This window comes from Hippopotamus amphibius, chromosome 7 (assembly GCF_030028045.1).
Source record: "Hippopotamus amphibius kiboko isolate mHipAmp2 chromosome 7, mHipAmp2.hap2, whole genome shotgun sequence".
Classification (NCBI taxonomy): Eukaryota; Metazoa; Chordata; class Mammalia; order Artiodactyla; family Hippopotamidae; genus Hippopotamus; species Hippopotamus amphibius.
In genome coordinates this window covers 73,780,605-73,798,942 of record NC_080192.1, presented here as the reverse complement: position 1 = coordinate 73,798,942, position 18,338 = coordinate 73,780,605, and the positions used below count along the sequence as shown (strand labels likewise).

Below are 18,338 nucleotides of genomic sequence, written 5' to 3'. Positions count from 1 at the left end.
GTCCTATTCCGTCCCCGCGGCCTTTGACCTTTGTGATCTCTCTCAGAGTGTGACCAGCCTTGTCACTCTGTCCACACAGCCTCCTGGGCTGTGCAGCTCCTCCCAGGACTGTCTCTTCACCTCCTCATCCACCTCCACGTCCCTGTGTCCAGCTGCCTGTCTGCTCTATAGGGAAGAAGAACACAGGTTCGCAGTGGAGTTGGGTGGCTCTGGGTTCCAGCCCCATTTCGTCACCCACCCATGTGTTATTTCCTTTGGCCAATTGCAGGTATTACGTTGTTCCCGTACGATGTGCCAGGTCTCATTTCCATGCTGGAGAGGCAGTGGCCAATGCGGCAAAGTTTGTGCCCTCGCGGAGTGTTCAGTCCGCAAGGGGTAAAGAGGCAATAAGTACATTTTTAAGGAGTAGATTCTAGCATTGGTATATAATTATGATAGAATGAAAAGCTATCGATATGAAGGAAGATAGACTGCAGTGCGGAGACAGAGTGATGGTGGTGGGTGGGGCAGCTGTTTCAGACAGAAGGACCAGAGACAGCCTCCCTGCGGTCCAGAAAGGCTTTAGCCTCCCGGAGATCTGGGGAGAGTATTCCAAACAGAGGGAGCAGCGTTGTAAAACCTCAGGGCAGGCTGGAGCAGAGTGGGAAAACCTCAGGGACCCTCAGCTTCCTCGTGCCTGAAACGGGGTGCTGAGATACTGTTGTGAAGGGTTGAAATGATAGCTCTTCTGTAATAGAACAAAATCGGTCCTCAGTAATGACCTTCACAGCTGTCCCTTCTCTCGGCTCACCCTGTGGTGCTGGCTTTATAAAGCCTAGTGAAGGTGCTGGGTTATGACCTGACATGGCAGGCCTCTCCAGCCTCAGGACCCAGGACTGTCCCCCAGCCCACCACCCATGGGTGCTGTGGATGGCTATGAGGTCAGAGTTTTTCCTCCTTCCCCCAGATCCAGCCCTCTTACTTTCCTCTGTCCTCCTCCCCTGGTTCTGGCTTTCATCACCCCTGACTCCCTCCTCAGCCTCCTCTGACTATTCCTCCCATGTGGTCATATCCCTCCTCCCTCCGGAACACTCCCTGGCTCCCTTTGCCCAGACCTGCTCTGTTGGTTTCCAGGTCTCTCCCCACCGGGTCCCTGCAACATCTTCCTCCATCCTTTTGATCCACCGTTCCTCTCAAGCCTTTTTCTTGGAATCTTTCTTTCTCAGGCATCCTTTTATCGCCCTCATCATGAGATTATGGGTGACTTTTTTTTCTGTTTTCCTTTTTTCTGGTGGGTTTGTTTTTACAATGCTTATATATTTCTTTTAGGAATTCATTTTAAAAGTTCATTTTTTAAAGCTCTTTATTGGAGTATAATTGCTTTACACTGTTGTGCAACTTTGTGCTGTGCAACAAAGTGAATCAGCTGTATGTATACATATATCCCCATATCCCCACCCTCCCTATCCCACCCCTCTAAGTCATCACCCATCATTGAGTTGATGTCCCTGTGTTATGCAGCAGCTTCCCACTAGCTAGCTATTTTACATTTGGTAGTGTATATATGTCAATGCTATTCTCTTACTTCATCCCAGTAAAAGTTCATTTTTAATTAGAAAGCGTCACACACACACACAAACTGTTTATACGCATTTATCCAGAAAGAGTCAGGGGCCCCATGTTCAGAATTTAAGTTCCTCAGGAAGGTAAAAGCAAGTCCCCAGTCAGAAACTTCTCGGCGTGGCGTGTCTTTCCCTAAACTGTCAGACACATTCGCACAGAACAAGGATGACTAGGACTTTTTTTTAAAACAGTTTATTTAATTTTTTAATATTTTGTTGGCCACACCACGCAGCACGTGGGATCTCAGCTCCCTGACAAGGGATCGAACCTGTGCCCCTTGCATTGGAAGCAGGGAGTCTTCATCACTGGACCATCAGGGAAGTCCCTGACTAGGACTTTTTGAACCTAGTTAGTTTCTAAATGGGTCACTTCAGCTATCCCAAGGATTTAGACTTTTATGAAGATGGGCCCCTCTGCCTGTTCGAAGGAAATTAGATCACGACTCAGTTCCTGGTAGTTTCGGGAGATTGGAGGTTGATGTGCCGGCCACGGCCGCTGCCTTGCACGCAGTTGGCCTTTGGGTTTTCTCTCCGCTACTTCATTTCAGTTGCCTGCAAGCTCTGTGAGGGCCGTGAGCCTTGCTACTTGGGCTCTGACAGGGCCCTGGAGAGTCTGGACTCATCAGGGTAACAGTCATGCGGTTTTACTCAATTTTCAAGCGAAGAGAGGCGTTCAAAGCTGAGTTTCATCATCTAAAAGAGAAATAAATTATATTCCGTGTAAAGAACGAACACAAGAACATAACAGATCTTTGCGTTCGCGGGATTCCAGTGCCCGTCCTGTGAGAGATGGCGGGATTCGGGTGCTGATTCCGCTGCTCTGCGGGTGAACCCGTGCTCCGGTTATTTTAAAGCCCCGATGGCCTGGTTTCCAGTGCAGAGTGTGAACAGTTCAGAAGTGTCAGAACAACAGAGAACCTGTTCCTCCCTCCCCAGCTGGAAGAGACCGGAGCAAAATGCTCAAGGAAAAAGTACTTTATTTCTTCAAAATTATTATTTTGAGCCTTTAGCAGATGGGCTTTTTACGTATAATGGCTTCTTCCCAAGTCCAAGGTGGTATATTTCATCTTTTCCGCACCAGAACTTGAAAGGTTATTCAAGAGCATTCCAGCATAGCCCTTGAGCCTCACTCTCTTCATCTGTAAAATAGGGTAATGCCTACCTCACAGGGCTGTTGAGAGGAGGAAGAGGATTAAGTGAAATAATAAATGAAATTGGGGTCAAGCACCCAGCGCAGTATCTGGCTTGTGGCCGGTACTTGATACATGGTAGAACGATGATGGTGAAAGTGAGTCAGCTGCTCCCTTGCAGGGGAAACACTCTGGGGCCTGATCACACTCAGTCAGAACCTGATCTCATGTGGTTTGCTGGGGGGCAGATTTCACCCTGTGGTTATGGTGGGGGAGAGGAGGCAAGGCTGAACTTCTCCAGGCTGGAAATGCTACTGATTTATGTTTCCATAAATACGATCCGTTTACCTTTATGAAAGTAACAAAAGGTTCCTGTGGGTTTGTGAAGACGCCGTTGCTTCTGTGACCTCTAGGTGATCGCACTGTGCAGAGTGCCTGCCCAGACTGCTGTGATGCTGAGGGGCCTGGGGGAGGCAGGCGGGCATCAGGGGATGCCTCCCGGGGCGGGAAGCAGGGATGCTCCCAGGACCTCAGGCTCTGCGAGCAATGGGAATGCCAGGATACCCACTTCTGTGACTCAAGTGGCCGTTTTCAGAAATGAAGCTGGTCCCCCAAGGATAATGGGTGCCTGGAGGTTGGAGTGTATGGCTGCCCACGGGAGCACCCTCTGTGACCCTCCCTGGCCCATGTGGCTTGAAAATTCCAAAATGGGGCTGAATTTTGTCATTTCCTAGACAGAGCCAGAGTGCTAAGTGCACATACTCCTGGGAGAGGTGACGCGACAGCCGTCAGCTCTCACGGCAGGGCTGATCTGGAAGCAGATTTTGAGAGTAGGAAGGATTCTGAGAGTTAAGGGGGAGGACGATGAACTGGAAGAAAGTGCAGGGGCCTTGAGAAGGGGAAGGGCCTGCGACCAAACGCGGACAACTCTGCTCCCTCCACGTCTGGCCTGGGGCTGATCAACTTTCTCTCCAACAGCTGGTTTTCCCAGTATGTGTGTGTGGAAACACTTCACCACTCTGGAAAGGAGCAGCAGGCTACCACCATTTAAATAAGGATTTTTGGAAGTGAGAAAAGAAAAAAAGTAAAAAACTAGCTGGCGGCTGGAGTATATATTTACAATGCAGAATATTTAATGACATGAAGAGGCAGAGTGGCAATTTAGGATTTTTTATGTTGTCGCCCAAGAATCATAGGTATATTTGCTAATTTAAAAAGGGTTTGGGTGGGGAAGGCATCATTCTCCTGTGTCTTGTGGGGTGTAATCACAAATACCTTGACATTTATTCGAATTCAGAAGATTTGGAAGAGAGAGAAAAACAATTAGCATAACTTGAAATATTTTGGAAAAATGTGACATGACTATTTTCAAATGTTTTTACTGCCAACGAAGGCCACACCCCCAGAATATTTATGGATCAAAAGCTAATGGGATGGGTTAAAATTCTTAGAATGGCTGTTCTGGGTAGGAGAAATAGAGTTATTTTCTTTTTTTCTCAATTGTCCGTATATAATTTCAAAGAAAATATTAGTCCTTTATAATGATGGGACTGCAAATTTAAAATCTGCTTCTTTTCTTTTCTTTTGCAATAGGGTTACATTATGGAAAACCGAATCTCAGGCTTAAAATATGACACAGATGTGTTTGTAACTTTTGAAGGTGACAATGTCGTAATGCTGCAGGTAAGATTCAGGAAATGTTTATTCTTTTTAAACAGCATAATTTTCAAGATCAAGAGTTATCTAGAAATCTGAAGCCCTTTATATGTTTTATTTTCATCTGATGTCTTCATTTAATTGGCAGGTGTTTTTCCATTAGGCACTTGAGTTTTGTAGTAGTTGAATGGCAAGGGGATTAATTTATTTCCTAGCTGATCTTTGATGTTGAACTATATCTTTTTTTGGCTTCAGGAAAGTACTCCTTGTACATATGGAGTCATATATCTTCTGCTTCCCAAAGAGTTTGTAAGGTCTCAGAAGATGAGCAGGCATGAAGAGCCAGTTTATAAAAGGAAGGTAATTGATCAGCCATGTTGGTGATCAAAGAAACGCACATTCGGGCATGTGCAGTACTGATCTCTTACCTCTCTCAAGCTGGCTCATGTTTAAGAGTATGTTCAAGTCCCACTGTTGGTCAGAACAAAAGCTTCTTCCAGTTGCTATTGGCCATGTGTGATTCTACTTCTGGGACTCTGTCTAAGGTTATAATCCAAAATACAGAAAAACTTTGGACACAGAATTCTCATTAGTGCATTATTTATTATAGCCATCATGTTGGAATCTAAGTGTTCAACAATAGGAAAATGATTATGTAAATCATGTTCTGGCCACTCAGTGGGGAATTATATAGCCTTTAACATTGTACTTACAAAGAGTTTATTACAGGAATTTAAAATGTATGATATGGTAAGTAAAAATGATATAAAATCATTTATAGAATGTGATTCCAATTAAGTGTTTTTAAAGATGAAGAATAGGGACTTTGGGTTTTGCTAAGATGGAATGGCCCCATTCCTCTCAGGGCCTTCCTCTTCACAATTAAACACCCTGGATGTAACACAATGAACAAACAGAGGGAGATTCTTAAAGGGGGAAAGAAGGCAGGCTTCCTAGGGCCCTTGGGACTGGAGGGAGGAAACGGCAGCAAGATCTCTGGGTTTCTTTATTGCCTCCCATAAATCCTGGACAGGATGTATATGTCCTAAGTCTCTAACAGGCACAAACAAGGTATGCTCCAAGAAAAGCCTGTACCTCTAGTCAAAGGATGGGAAAGATGGTGGCCTCACAAAGAAAACCCTTTGGGCAATACTCACCCTCACCAGTCACACACAACAGAAAAACCAAACCAACACACACACACACACACACACACATACACACACACACAACAATTTCAGCAGAACCTAGCAGAAACTGATCTTCCATCTAACCTCCAATCCAAGGAAGTTGGCAGAAGCAGGTAGCAGGTGGTAGCAATGCCACTCCCCTACCTGGTGGGGGTGCTGGTGGGGCTGAGCAGGGAACTAATCCTCCATCCCTTGCCTGGTGGAAGCAAGAAGAGCTCAGATTCTCCCACTGGGGTAATGTCAGCAGGGTCCCTTGGTGGGATAAGCCTTCACTTCCACCCAGCAGCAACAAGATCCAGTGAGATGATGTAAGGTGTGCTTCAACCCTCAACTCCAGTGTCAGCAGGGCCCAGTGCAGTGTTGAACCCCTACCCTGACCTGCCATCAACTAGACTAAACCAGGAAGTGTGAGTCAGGGCTAGTGACTACTCACATTCACCCCATCCCTGGTGTCAGTGGACCCAGTGAGGAGCTAAAGCTATACATCCACACAACAATAAGAAGTCAAATAAACCAGTGTGAAGCAGAACTAGTGGGTGCTTTGATCCTTCCTCTCCCTGGCCTCTCACCCCCATACCAAAGGGGCTCAGTGGAAGCTGAGCCTCCAGCTTCATCTGGCATCAGTGGTGGAATGAGATGGTGTGAGCTGGGTTAATTACTACTCTACTTCCTGCTCCCTTAGTTTCAGTAGGAGCCAGTGGGGAGCTCAGCCTCTCTCCTTATCCAGCATCAGTGAGAGGTGGTAGGATTGGGGCTGGTTGGCATTCTGCTTCTCCATCCCTTTCCCCTCGTATCAGCAGGACCAAGAGGGAGCTGAAGTTTCACCTCACCTGTCTGCAACAAGCCAATGTGAGGCAGTGCACAACTTTTGCCAGAGTGGTGTTGACAGGACCTGCTGGGAGGCTGAACATACACACCCACCCAGATCTTGCGCTGCACCTCACAATGAAATACCATCTCATAATATAATATCTGAGCCCCCAGATACAGTAGAAAAACCACACATTATACAAAGAACCAGGAAAACCACAACTTGAATGAGAAAATCAAGAGATGATGACAAGGAGAAGAATCAGATGTTGGCGTTATCTCACAAAGATTTTAAAGTACCCATCATAAAAAGACTTCAAAGGTAATTGCAAATACTCTCGAAACAAATAAAAGTAATAGAATATTTCAGCAAAGATGGAAGAAATAAAAAGGGACCCAAAGGAAATTATAGAATTGAAAAATACAATAACTGAAATTACAAATTTGCAGAATGAGAGTAGTTGAGATGATAGAGAAAAGAATCTGTAAAACTGAGGCTAGATCAATAGAATTTACCTAATCTGAACAGAGTGGAAGAAAATGAAAGGTTTCAGGGATCTGAGAACAGTAACAAAAAAGCCAGCATTTGTATCATTAGAGTCTCAGGAGAAGAGACAATAGGATGAGGATGAACAGGTATTTGAGGAAACAATGCCTGAAAACATCCAGAATTTGTCAAAAGACGTGAAAATTCAAGATGCTAAGCAAATCCCACATAGGAAAACCCAAAGAAATTCACCACAAGACACATCATAATTAAACTTCTGAATACTAAAGTCAAGGAAAAAATCTTGAAAGCAGACAGAAATGATGCATTACTTTTACTGGAACACCAATTCAAGTGACAGCAGATTTCTAATCTGAAACCAGGGAGGTTAAAAGGAATTGGCACAACATTTCAAGTACTGTAAGAAAAGAGCAGTCAACTGCTTAGTCTATATCCAGTAAAAATATATTTCCATATTGAAAGGGAGATAAAATGTTTATCAGATTAAAGAAAACTAGGGGGACTTGTTGCTAGCAAATCTTCTCTCAAAGAATGGCTAAAAAGGGACTTCCCTGGTGATCCAGTGGTTAAGACTCCATGCTCCCAATGCAGGAGGCCTGGGTTCAGTCCCTTGTCAGGGAACTAGATACCGCATGCTGCAACTAAAAAAAAAAAAAGATCCCGCATGTCGCAACTAAAAAGATCCCGCATGTTGCAACGAAGATCTCACACGTGGCATGAAGATCCTGCATGCTGCAGCTAAGACCTGGCACAGCTGAAAAAAAAAGAATGGCTAAAGGAAGTTCTCTAAACAGAAAAGAAAATGATATCAAACAAAGGCTTGGAACTTCAAAAGGGAAAGAACATTTAAATGTATAAAATAGGGGTAAATATAATACACTGTCTTTCTGTCATGAGTTTTTAAAATCACATTTGATGTTTGAAGCAACAATCATAATTCCTTTTGTGGCAGTGCTCAATGTGTATAGAGGAAATGCTGTGGACAATTATATTTTTAGAAAAGGAGGACAGTAAAAAGACCCAAATTGGAGTAAAGTCTCTACACATCAACTCAAAGTAATAACAGATCAGTACCACTAGTTACATACATGTGCACATACATGTGCACACACACAGAGTCATACTTAGAGCAACCACTAATAAGGCTATACATAGTGATATACTAGGAGAAAAAAACTGATAGAAATGACAGGAGAAATAGGGAAATCAACGGACAAATGAATAATTATAGTCGGAGACTTCAAAACATCACTCTCAACTTTTGATAGAACTACTAGACTAAAACTCAGAAAGGAGACAGAAGAACTGAACAACACAATTAACCAGCAGAACCTAATTGGTTTGTATAGAACTCTACACCCAACAAGAGCAGAAATCATGTTTTCAAGTACTCATGGAACATTCACCAAGCTAGACTGTATTCTGTGCCATAAAACAAACCTCAAATTTAAAAGAATTGAAATCATACAAAGTATATTTTATTGCCAGAATGGAAAGAAACTAGAAATCAGTAACAGTGAGACAAGAGGAGTATCTCCAATCACATTGAAATTAAACAACACACTTCTAAATAATTCATAGGTCAAGTAGAAAGTCTCACAGGAAAATTTAAAAATGCACAGAGTGGGAGAAAAAGATGGCGGCGAAGTAGAGAGACGTGGAGTGCATCCCTCTCCACAGATGCATTGGGAATGCACGGAAGGATGCAGTCATTCCCACAGAGAACCAGCTGAACACCAGCAGACGGCCTCGGACACCAGAAAGGGCTGCAGGGAGCCCGACATAGCCGGTAGGGAGGCATCTACGAGGGCTCAAAGAGGGTGAAGCGGCGGAGCTGTGGCAGACGGGAGGGAGTGAGAAACATACCGAAGGTCCGCAACGCAGCTCAGCGTTCCCGGACCGAGACATTGATCCGCGGCTGAACGGAGGGTCCAGGAGCGGGAGCGTGGGAACCGGAGAGCTGGTTCAGGGTGAGAAACATTGTTGCCGGTAGGGTGATGGACAGAGAGGACAGGTGGGAGGAGGTCCGCGGAGAGGAGTGCTCGTCCCTGAGAGCTGCCCGGCCATGATGGCGGCTGGAGGCTGCAGGCTCACGGGCGGTGGGGAGGAGCCGCGCGAGTAGCCTCTCTCTCTCTCTTTCGGCGCCTCTGCAACAGGCGGTGGAGAGACGCCCTGCGGGCCACCTAAGGCGCTCAGGGATAACAAGCACTCTCAGGCACTCGGGCGGGGCTCGATTAAAACCCCTTGCAACGCCAGCAGCAGGGAGGCTGCTGAGAGAAAAAAAAAAAAAAAATAACAGCATCAATAAGAATAAAACCCCGAGAGAGGCCCAACTCTAAGACTTTCTGTTTACGCCTGAGCCACCAGCGCCCTCTGCAACAGGCACCTCCAAGCCTGACTGAAACAACAGTGCGCCACTGCTCACTCACTCCCAGGAGAAGGAGCCACTATTGTACCCTCTCCCTCCCCACACACCGAGGCTTACAGACGAACAATAAAGGAACCTCTGCTGGTCACAGAATAACGCAAAAAAAAAAAAAACAAAAACCCAAGGCAAGGAGAAGGACACTTACAGCTGAGACGCTAAGGAAACAGAAATAGTAGTATCAATACCTATTGAACTGGTCCATTCTGGGATCAGTTCTGGATTTTTTTTTTTTTCTTTCTCTCTCTCTCTTTTTTTTTTTTTTTTTTTGGATTTATTAAATACGATCTTAGCCCTAAGGGATCTACAAGTTTTATAACATAATTTTTTAATGATATTTTTTATTCTTTTATTTTTTTTATTTTTTTATTTTTTGATTTATTAAATACGATATTAGCCCTAAGGGATCAACAAGTTTTATAACATAATTTTTTAATGATATTTTTTATTCTTTTTTTTTTTTTTTGCCTTTTTATATACTTCTATATCTAGCTAAGTTTTTGGTAGTACGGACAATATATCTCTCATACTTTCCTTTCATCCCTATTTTTTATACATTTCTATTCCTTTCTTTTTATTTGCATATTTCCAACCACAGTACGCTCTTCTGTTCCCCTTTCTTCCAGCCTTTTTAAGTTTGTTTTATCTTAACATACTTATAAGCAACACTATCGGTCTGCTCAGACTCCTTGCTCTATTCTCCAGATGACGCACTGCCTTGGTATTTAATATTAGGCTTTTGTCTTTATCTTAGTTCTTAGTACAGTTGTCTAATTACATTCTGAGAATCTCCATTCTCTCTGGTGGTACTCCAGCTCTTTTCTATATTTGATCCTAGCTTACAAAATCTCCCTGGATTGATGTTTGTAGGTGTAGGGTGTTATTTGTTGTTTGTTTGCTTTTGCTTTTGTCTCTGATTTGTTCTGTTTCAGTTGTCAATTTCTGTTGGGTTTCTCTTTGAATATCTGATAGCACACTGGGGTTCTGTCAGGTCTTTCTAGAGCCTTATGTCCTAACGGATTCAGTAATTGTGTGTCTTATATATGTATGTGTTTCCTAGACTTAATATTTGTTTAATCCAATACTTGGACATTAGTCTGAGGCTTGGACAGTCTTCTATAAACACCTCTATCGCCAGGACAAGTAACCCCAAAAGTTTGGACAACCATGAGGAAACAAAGAAACACCATGCAGGCAAAGGAGCAGGAAAAAAACCCACAAGACCAAATAAATGAGGAGGAAATAGGAAAAATGCCTGAAAAAGAATTTAGAGTAATGATAGTAAAAAATGATACAAAATCTCGATAACAAAATAGAGAAAGTACAAGAAACAGTTCATAAGAACTCAGAAAAACAAACAGCAATGGATAACAAAATAACTGAAATTAAAAATACTCTAGATGCTCTAACCAGCAGAATGACTGAGGCAGAAGAACGAATAAGTGAGTTGGAAGATAGAATGGGGGAAATAACTGCCACAGAGCAGGAAAAAGAAAAAAAAATAAAAAGATTAGATGACAGTCTCAGAGACCTCAGTGATAACCTTAAACGTACCAACATTCGAATTATAGGTATCCCAGAAGAAGAAGAAAACAAGAAAGGGTCTGAGAAAATATTTGAAGAGGTTCTAGTGGAAAACTTCCCCAACATGGGAAAGGAAATAATTAACCAAGTCCAAGAAGCACAGAGAGTCCCATACAGAATAAACCCAAGGAGAAATACACCAAGACACATATTAATCAAACTAACGACAATTAAACACAAAGAAAAAATATTAAAAGCAGCAAGAGAAAAGCAACAAACAACATATAAGGGAAAACCCATCAGGATAACAGCTGACCTTTCTACAGAAACTCTGCAGGCCAGAAGGGAATGGCAGGATATACTGAAAGTCCTGAAAGAGAGAAACCTACAGCCAAGAATACTCTACCAAGCAAGAATCTCATTCAGATTCGAGGGAGAAATCAAAAGCTTTCCAGACAAGCAAAAGTTAAGAGAATTCAGCACCACCAAACCAGCCTTACAACAAGTGCTAAAGGAACTTCTCTAAGTAGGAAACACAAGAAAAGGAAAACACCTACAAATACAAACCCAAAACAATTCAGAAAATGCTCATTGGAACACACATGTCAATAATCACTTTAAATGTAAATGGATTAAATGCTCCAACCAAAAGACACAGACTGGCTGAATGGATACAAAAACAAGACCCTTCTATATGCTGCCTACAAGAAACCCACTTCAGACCAAGGGATACACATAGACTGAAAGTAAAGGGATGGAAAAAGATATTCCATGCAAATGGAAGTCAAAAGAAAGCTGGAGTAGCAATACTCATATCAGACAAATTAGACTTGAAAGTAAAGACTATTACAAGAGACAAGGAAGGACACTACATAATGATCAAGGGATCCATTCAAGAAGAACATATCACAATGGTAAATATCTATGCCCCCAATATAGGAGCACCTCAATACATAAGGCAAATGCTAACAGCTATAAAAGGAGACATCGACAGTAACACAATAATAGTGGGAGACTTGAACACCCCACTTACATCAATGGACAGATCATCCAAACAAAAAATAAACAAAGACACACAAGCTTTACATGACACATTAGACCATCTCGACTTAATTGATATTTATAGGACATTCCATCCAAAAACGACAGACTACACTTTCTTCTCAAGTGCACATGGAACATTTTCCAGGATAGATCACATCTTGGGTCACAAATCAAACCTCAGCAAATTCAAGAAAATTGAAATCATATCAAGCATCTTCTCAGACCACAACGCCATGAGACTAGATATCAATTACAGGAAAAAAACTGCAAAAAATACAAACACATGGAGGCTAAACAATTCACTCTTAAACAACCAAGGAATCACTAAAGAAATCAAAGAGGAAATCCAAAAATATCTAGAAACAAATGACAACAAAAACACAACAACCCAAAACCTATGGGATGCAGCAAAAGCAGTTCTAAGAGGGAAGTTTATAGCAATACAGTCCTACCTTAAGAAACAAGAAAATGATCAAATAAACAACCTAACCTTACACCTCAAACAACTAGAGAAAGAAGAACAAAGAAACCCCAAAGTGAGCAGAAGGAAAGAAATCATAAAGATCAGAGCAGAAATAAATGAAAAAGAAAGGAAAGAAACCATAAGAAAAATAAATAAAACTAAAAGCTGGTTCTTTGAGAAGATTAACAAAATTGATAAACCATTAGCCAGACTCATCAAGAAAAAAAGGGAGAAGATGCAAATCAACAGAATTAGAAATGAAAAAGGAGAAGTCACAACGGACACCTCAGAAATACAAAACATCATGAGAGACTACTACAAGCAACTATATGCCAATCAATTGGATAACCTGGAAGAAATGGATACATTCTTAGAAAAATACAATCTTCCAAGACTGAACCAGGAAGAAATAGAAACCATGAACAGACCAATCACAAGTACGGAAATTGAGGCAGTGATTAAAAATCTCCCAACACACAAAAGCCCAGGACCAGATGGGTTCACGGGCGAATTCTATCAAACATTTCGAGAAGAGTTAACACCTATCCTTCTCAAACTCTTCCAAAATATTGCAGAAGGAGGAACACTCCCAAACTCATTCTACGAGGCCACCATCACCCTGATACCAAAACCAGGCAAAGATGTCACAAAAAAAGAAAACTACAGACCAATATCACTGATGAATATAGATGCAAAAATCCTCAACAAAATACTAGCTAACAGACTGCAACAGCACATTAAAAAAATCATACACCATGATCAAATGGGGTTTATCCCTGGGATGCAAGGATTCTTCAATATATGCAAATCAATCAACATGATACATTATATCAACAACTTGAAGGATAAAAACCATGTGATCATTTCAATAGATGCAGAAAAAGCTTTTGACAAAGTTCAACATCCATTTATGATAAAAGCTCTCCAGAAAATGGGCATAGAAGGAAATTACCTCAACATAATAAAAGCCATATATGAAAAACCAAAAGCCAACATCGTTCTCAATGGGGAAAAACTGGAAGAATTCCCTCTAAGAACAGGAACAAGACAAGGGTGTCCACTCTCACCACTATTATTCAACATAGTTTTGGAAGTTTTAGCCACAGCAATCAGAGAAGAAAAAGAAATCAAAGGAATCCAAATTGGAAAAGAAGAAGTAAAATTGTCACTCTTTGCAGATGACATGATATTATATATAGAAAACCCTAAAGACTCTACCAGAAAACTGCTAGCACTCATTGATGAGTTTAGTAAAGTAGCAGGATACAAAATTAATGCACAGAAATCCCTTGCATTCCTATACACTAACAACGGAAGAGCAGAAAGAGAAATTAAGGAAACTCTCCCATTCACCATTGCAACCAAAAGAATAAAATACCTAGGAATAAACCTGCCTAAGGAGGCAAAAGATCTGTATGCAGAAAACTTTAAGACATTGATGAAAGAAATCAAAGACGACACAAACAGATGGAGGGACATACCATGTTCCTGGATTGGAAGAATCAACATCGTGAAAATGACTGTACTACCCAATGCAATTTACAGATTCAGTGCAATCCCCATCAAATTACCAATGGCATTTTTCACAGAACTAGAGCAAGAAATCTTACGATTTCTATGGAAACGCAAAAGACCCCGAATAGCCAAAGCAATCTTGAGAAGGAAAAATGGAGTTGGTGGAATCAGGCTTCCTGACTTCAAACTATACTACAAGGCCATAGTGATCAAGACAGTATGGTACTGGCACAAAAATAGAAAGGACGATCAATGGAATAGAATAGAGAACTCAGAAGTAAGCCCAAACACATATGGGCACCTTATCTTTGACAAAGGAGGCATGAGTATACAATGGAAAAAAGACAGCCTCTTCAATAAGTGGTGCTGGGAAAATTGGACAGCAACATGTAAAAGAATGAAATTAGAACACTTCCTAACACCATACACAATAATAAACTCCAAATGGATTAAAGACCTACATGTAAGGCCAGACACTATAAAACTTCTAGAGGAAAACATAGGCAGAACACTCTATGACATACATCAAAGCAAGATCCTTTTTGACCCATCTCCTAGAATCATGGAAATAAAATCAAGAATAAACGAATGGGACCTCATGAAACTCAAAAGCTTTTGCACAGCAAAAGAAACCATAAACAAGACTAAAAGGCAACCCTCAGAATGGGAAAAAATAATTGCCTATGAAACAACGGACAAAGGATTAACCTCCAAAATATACAAGCAGCTCATGAAGCTTAACACCAAAAAAGCAAATAACCCAATCCACAAATGGGCAGAAGACCTAAATAGACATTTCTCCAAAGAAGACATACAGATGGCCAACAAACACATGAAAAGATGCTCAACATCACTCATCATCAGAGAAATGCAAGTCAAAGCCACAATGAGGTATCACCTCACACCAATCAGAATGGCCATCATCACAAAGTCTGGAAACAACAAATGTTGGAGAGGGTGTGGAGAAAAGGGAACTCTCCTGCACTGTTGGTGGGACTGTAAGTTGGTACAGCCACTATGGAAAACAATTTGGAGGTTCCTTAAAAAACTACAAATAGAACTACCATATGATCCAGTAATCCCACTCCTGGGCATATACCCAAAGAAAACCATAATCCCAAAAGAAACTTGTACCATAATGTTTATTGCAGCACTCTTTACAATAGCCAGGACATGGAAGCAACCTAAATGCCCATCAACAAATGAATGGATACAGAAGATGTGGCATATATATACAATGGAATATTACTCAGCTATAAAAAGGGATGAGATGGAGCTATATGTAATGAGGTGGATAGAACTACAATCTGTCATACAGAGTGAAGTAAGTCAGAAAGAGAAAGACAAATATTGTATGCTAACTCACATATACGGAATCTAAAAATGGTACTGATGAACTCAGTGACAAGAACAGGGAAGCAGATACAGGGAATGGACTGGAGAACTCGAGGTATGGGAGGGGGCGGGGGGTGAAGGGGAAACTGAGAAGAAGCGGGAGAGTAGTACAGACATATATATACTACCAACTGTAAAATAGTCAGTGGGAAGTTGTTGTATAACAAAGGGAGTCCAACTCGAGGATGGAAGATGCCTTAGAGGACTGGGGCAGGGAGGGTGGGGGGGAATCGAGGGGGGGGGCGTCAAGGAAGGGAGGGAATATGGGGATATGTGTATAAAAACAGTTGATTGAACCTGGTGTACCCCCCCAAAAAAATAAAATAAAATAATAATATAAAAAAAAAAAAAAAAAAAAAAAAAAAAAACAGTTGTTCAGTGCAAACCACAGTAAGTCTCCTACGTACAAATGAGTTTTGTTCCGAGAGCGCGTTCATAAGTCCAACAAAGTTAGCCTAGGTACCCAACTAACACCATCGGCTGCATAGTACTGTATTGTAATAGGTTTATAATACTTTTCACACCAAAATACAGTAAAAACAAGCAAAATATAAAGAAAACACTTTTAACGTTACAGTACAGTCCCTTGAAAAGTACAGTAGTACAGTACAACAGCTGGCATCGAGTGAACAGGCAAGAAGAGGTACTGACTGGAGGAGGGAGAGGAGGCGGGGGATGGTAGAGCTGAAGGGTCATTGGCAATAGGAGATGGAGGGCGAGCTGCACAACCACTTGTAGAGGATGCACGCACGTGACTATGTCCGCCAGACACTGTGAACCAACTTACGTAATTGGACATGCCAATGCACGTTCACGTCTTTGAAAGTTCGCAACTTGAAGGTTCACAGGTAGGGAACTTACTGTATATTGTTTGCACAGACCGTTTAGGCACATGAGCCATCCTTGTCGGTCACAGAATGATGGGAACCCTCCCCAAATCCAGGTTCCCAGATGCCAGCCAAGGGCATCCTTGCAAGCACACCTACTTCACCTATAGCAGTCTCTGGCCTGTTATGTTAACTCTTTCCTGCAGTGGTGCCATGATAAGTCCCCTCCTGATTTTATTGCTAAAAGGAGGGAAGATTAAAGGTGGTGGTGAGGGGAAGCATTCCCACAACATCCAGAATTAGAAGGAACAATGGACATACTTGGACACTGCACCATAAACAGGAGGACGAAATGCCAAGGGGATGACTTCCGTTCAGGATGATGGCATAAACACCAGCAGGGCGGCCCTTTCCTCTTCAATCCTTCCAGATGAAATAACTGGAAGAAAGAATAGAAGGGAACAGATCTGCAGGGGCACTGACAGTGGGAGAGGGGCCATCAGAAGACAAAGGCGTTTGATACATTTTTGGAGAATGAGAAGCAGATGGGATAGAATTGATGGATCCGCTCAAGGGAACACGGTTGGAAGAGGGAGTTGTTTCTTTTGGACGTCTCTGGAAAGATGCTGAGTCACAGCGATTGAGAGCAGGAGAGGGACTGGGGCAGAGAGCCAGGCATTTCTCTAAAGGCATGTCTGATGGCAGGATGGCTGGCCTCCCACATCAGAGCACTTCACTACAGCAGTAGCATCTGCCACAGCTCTGGAAACCTCCAGCAGGAAGGACTTTGGTTGCCCAGGGAGGGCTTGGTCTCCTGGGGTGAGAGACTGAAACCTGCATACGTTAGCTTTGCTGGGGAGGAGGTGGAGTGGGCCTGCTTGTTACCAGCCTGCTTGTCACCCAGTGGGGTGAGCCTGCTTGACACATCCTAACAGGAAACCTACACGCAACATGCCCTACCTTGTACCCAGAGCTTTGAGACTGCCTGGAATCCACCCAGGGGTGGAGAAGGTGGCGCTAGCTGCCTCAGCTGGTCATCTGGCCTTCCACTTGAGTGTTGGAATCAGCCCATGTCAGGGAGGCTGTCTCTTCCTGGACTGGATTCTGCTTTGATTCTAGCTTATTGAGGTAGAGATAGAAATCTCAGGAGACCAGGGGACAGAAACCGGTCAATAATTTTCATACTCTTCTTCTATTACCTACAGTGCCCTCAACCCTCTGCCTGAAGGTGAGATTCTTTAGTGATCCTGAAGGTACTAGGGCTGCTGTCCCGTGATTGAGGAGATGTAGACAGAGCGGGCACGTGCTTCAGAGTTTCTGCAGGCTTTACATAGTTCCCTTTAAGGGAGATTGGAGGTCTTCTGACCCTTTCATTATATTCCTGGGGCAGAGGTTGTAGGCCCTTGGTGAAATTTAATTACGTCGTCCACCAAATCCAATTACTACCCACACCCATGAAATCCCATTATGACTTCCTTTTGCTTCATTAGACATACCCTAGGACAGGTCCCTTCCTAATCCACTGTGGCAGAGTTCTTAAGCATTATCAGTCAGAGGCTTTGCATACACTGGTTATTACTCCAAGAGCATGCATACTAAAATGCAAATGACCTATGCCTGACTTGCTTAAAAACCAAGCATGTATCTGGTTTCCAGTAAGAAAGCTAATTCCTTAGGGGTTTCAGGCCCCTGGGGGTATTTTCCCAAGGATATTCAGATATTTTGTTTTATTTTTCTTATTATTTCCAACTGTTGAAAATTTCAAACAGAAATTTCAAGAGAAAATTGAAAGGCTAGTGTCATAACACTTGGGCATATTCTCTACTTCCAGATGTTAACATTTTGCTGTATCGAAATGGCCTCTTTTTTATTCTCTTTCTACACATATTTGTGTGAGTGTGTGTGTGTGTGTGTGTGTATAAATGTGTGTGCGTAACCATTTGAAAGTTGCAGACATCAGACATTAGATCCCTAAACACTTCAACATTCGTTTCCTAAAATAAGGACATTTTCTTACACAGTACTATCATCACACCCAAGCCAATGACCAGTAATTCCACAATACAGGTTATCTAATCAGAATGATCAAAAACGTAAGGAAAATCCATAACATATAAAGGAAGGAGCAAGGTGAACAAACAGAACTACTGGCACTGGGAGAAACAAAAATCTAATTAATATCCCTGGAGATGTGTGATGGATGACCTTGTATCCATAAGACAAAAACACCCTACCCTGACAAATGAGCAT

At 42.3% G+C, this 18,338-nt stretch overlaps 1 protein-coding gene across 3 annotated transcripts in view; it reads left to right on the top strand.

Moving 5' to 3' along the window:
• The window catches only part of LOC130857558 (acyl-coenzyme A oxidase-like protein), a 109,641-nt gene that overhangs the window by 36,093 nt on the left and 55,210 nt on the right, over window positions 1–18,338 (top strand). For all 3 annotated transcript variants that reach the window (XR_009054848.1, XM_057743315.1, XM_057743314.1), the window contains exon 3: window positions 4,325–4,414. Coding sequence is in view for 2 of the 3 variants with exons in the window: in XM_057743315.1 (XP_057599298.1) it covers window positions 4,325–4,414 (90 nt within the window). In the remaining variant the exon portion in view is untranslated. The remainder of the gene's footprint in view (window positions 1–4,324; window positions 4,415–18,338) is intronic.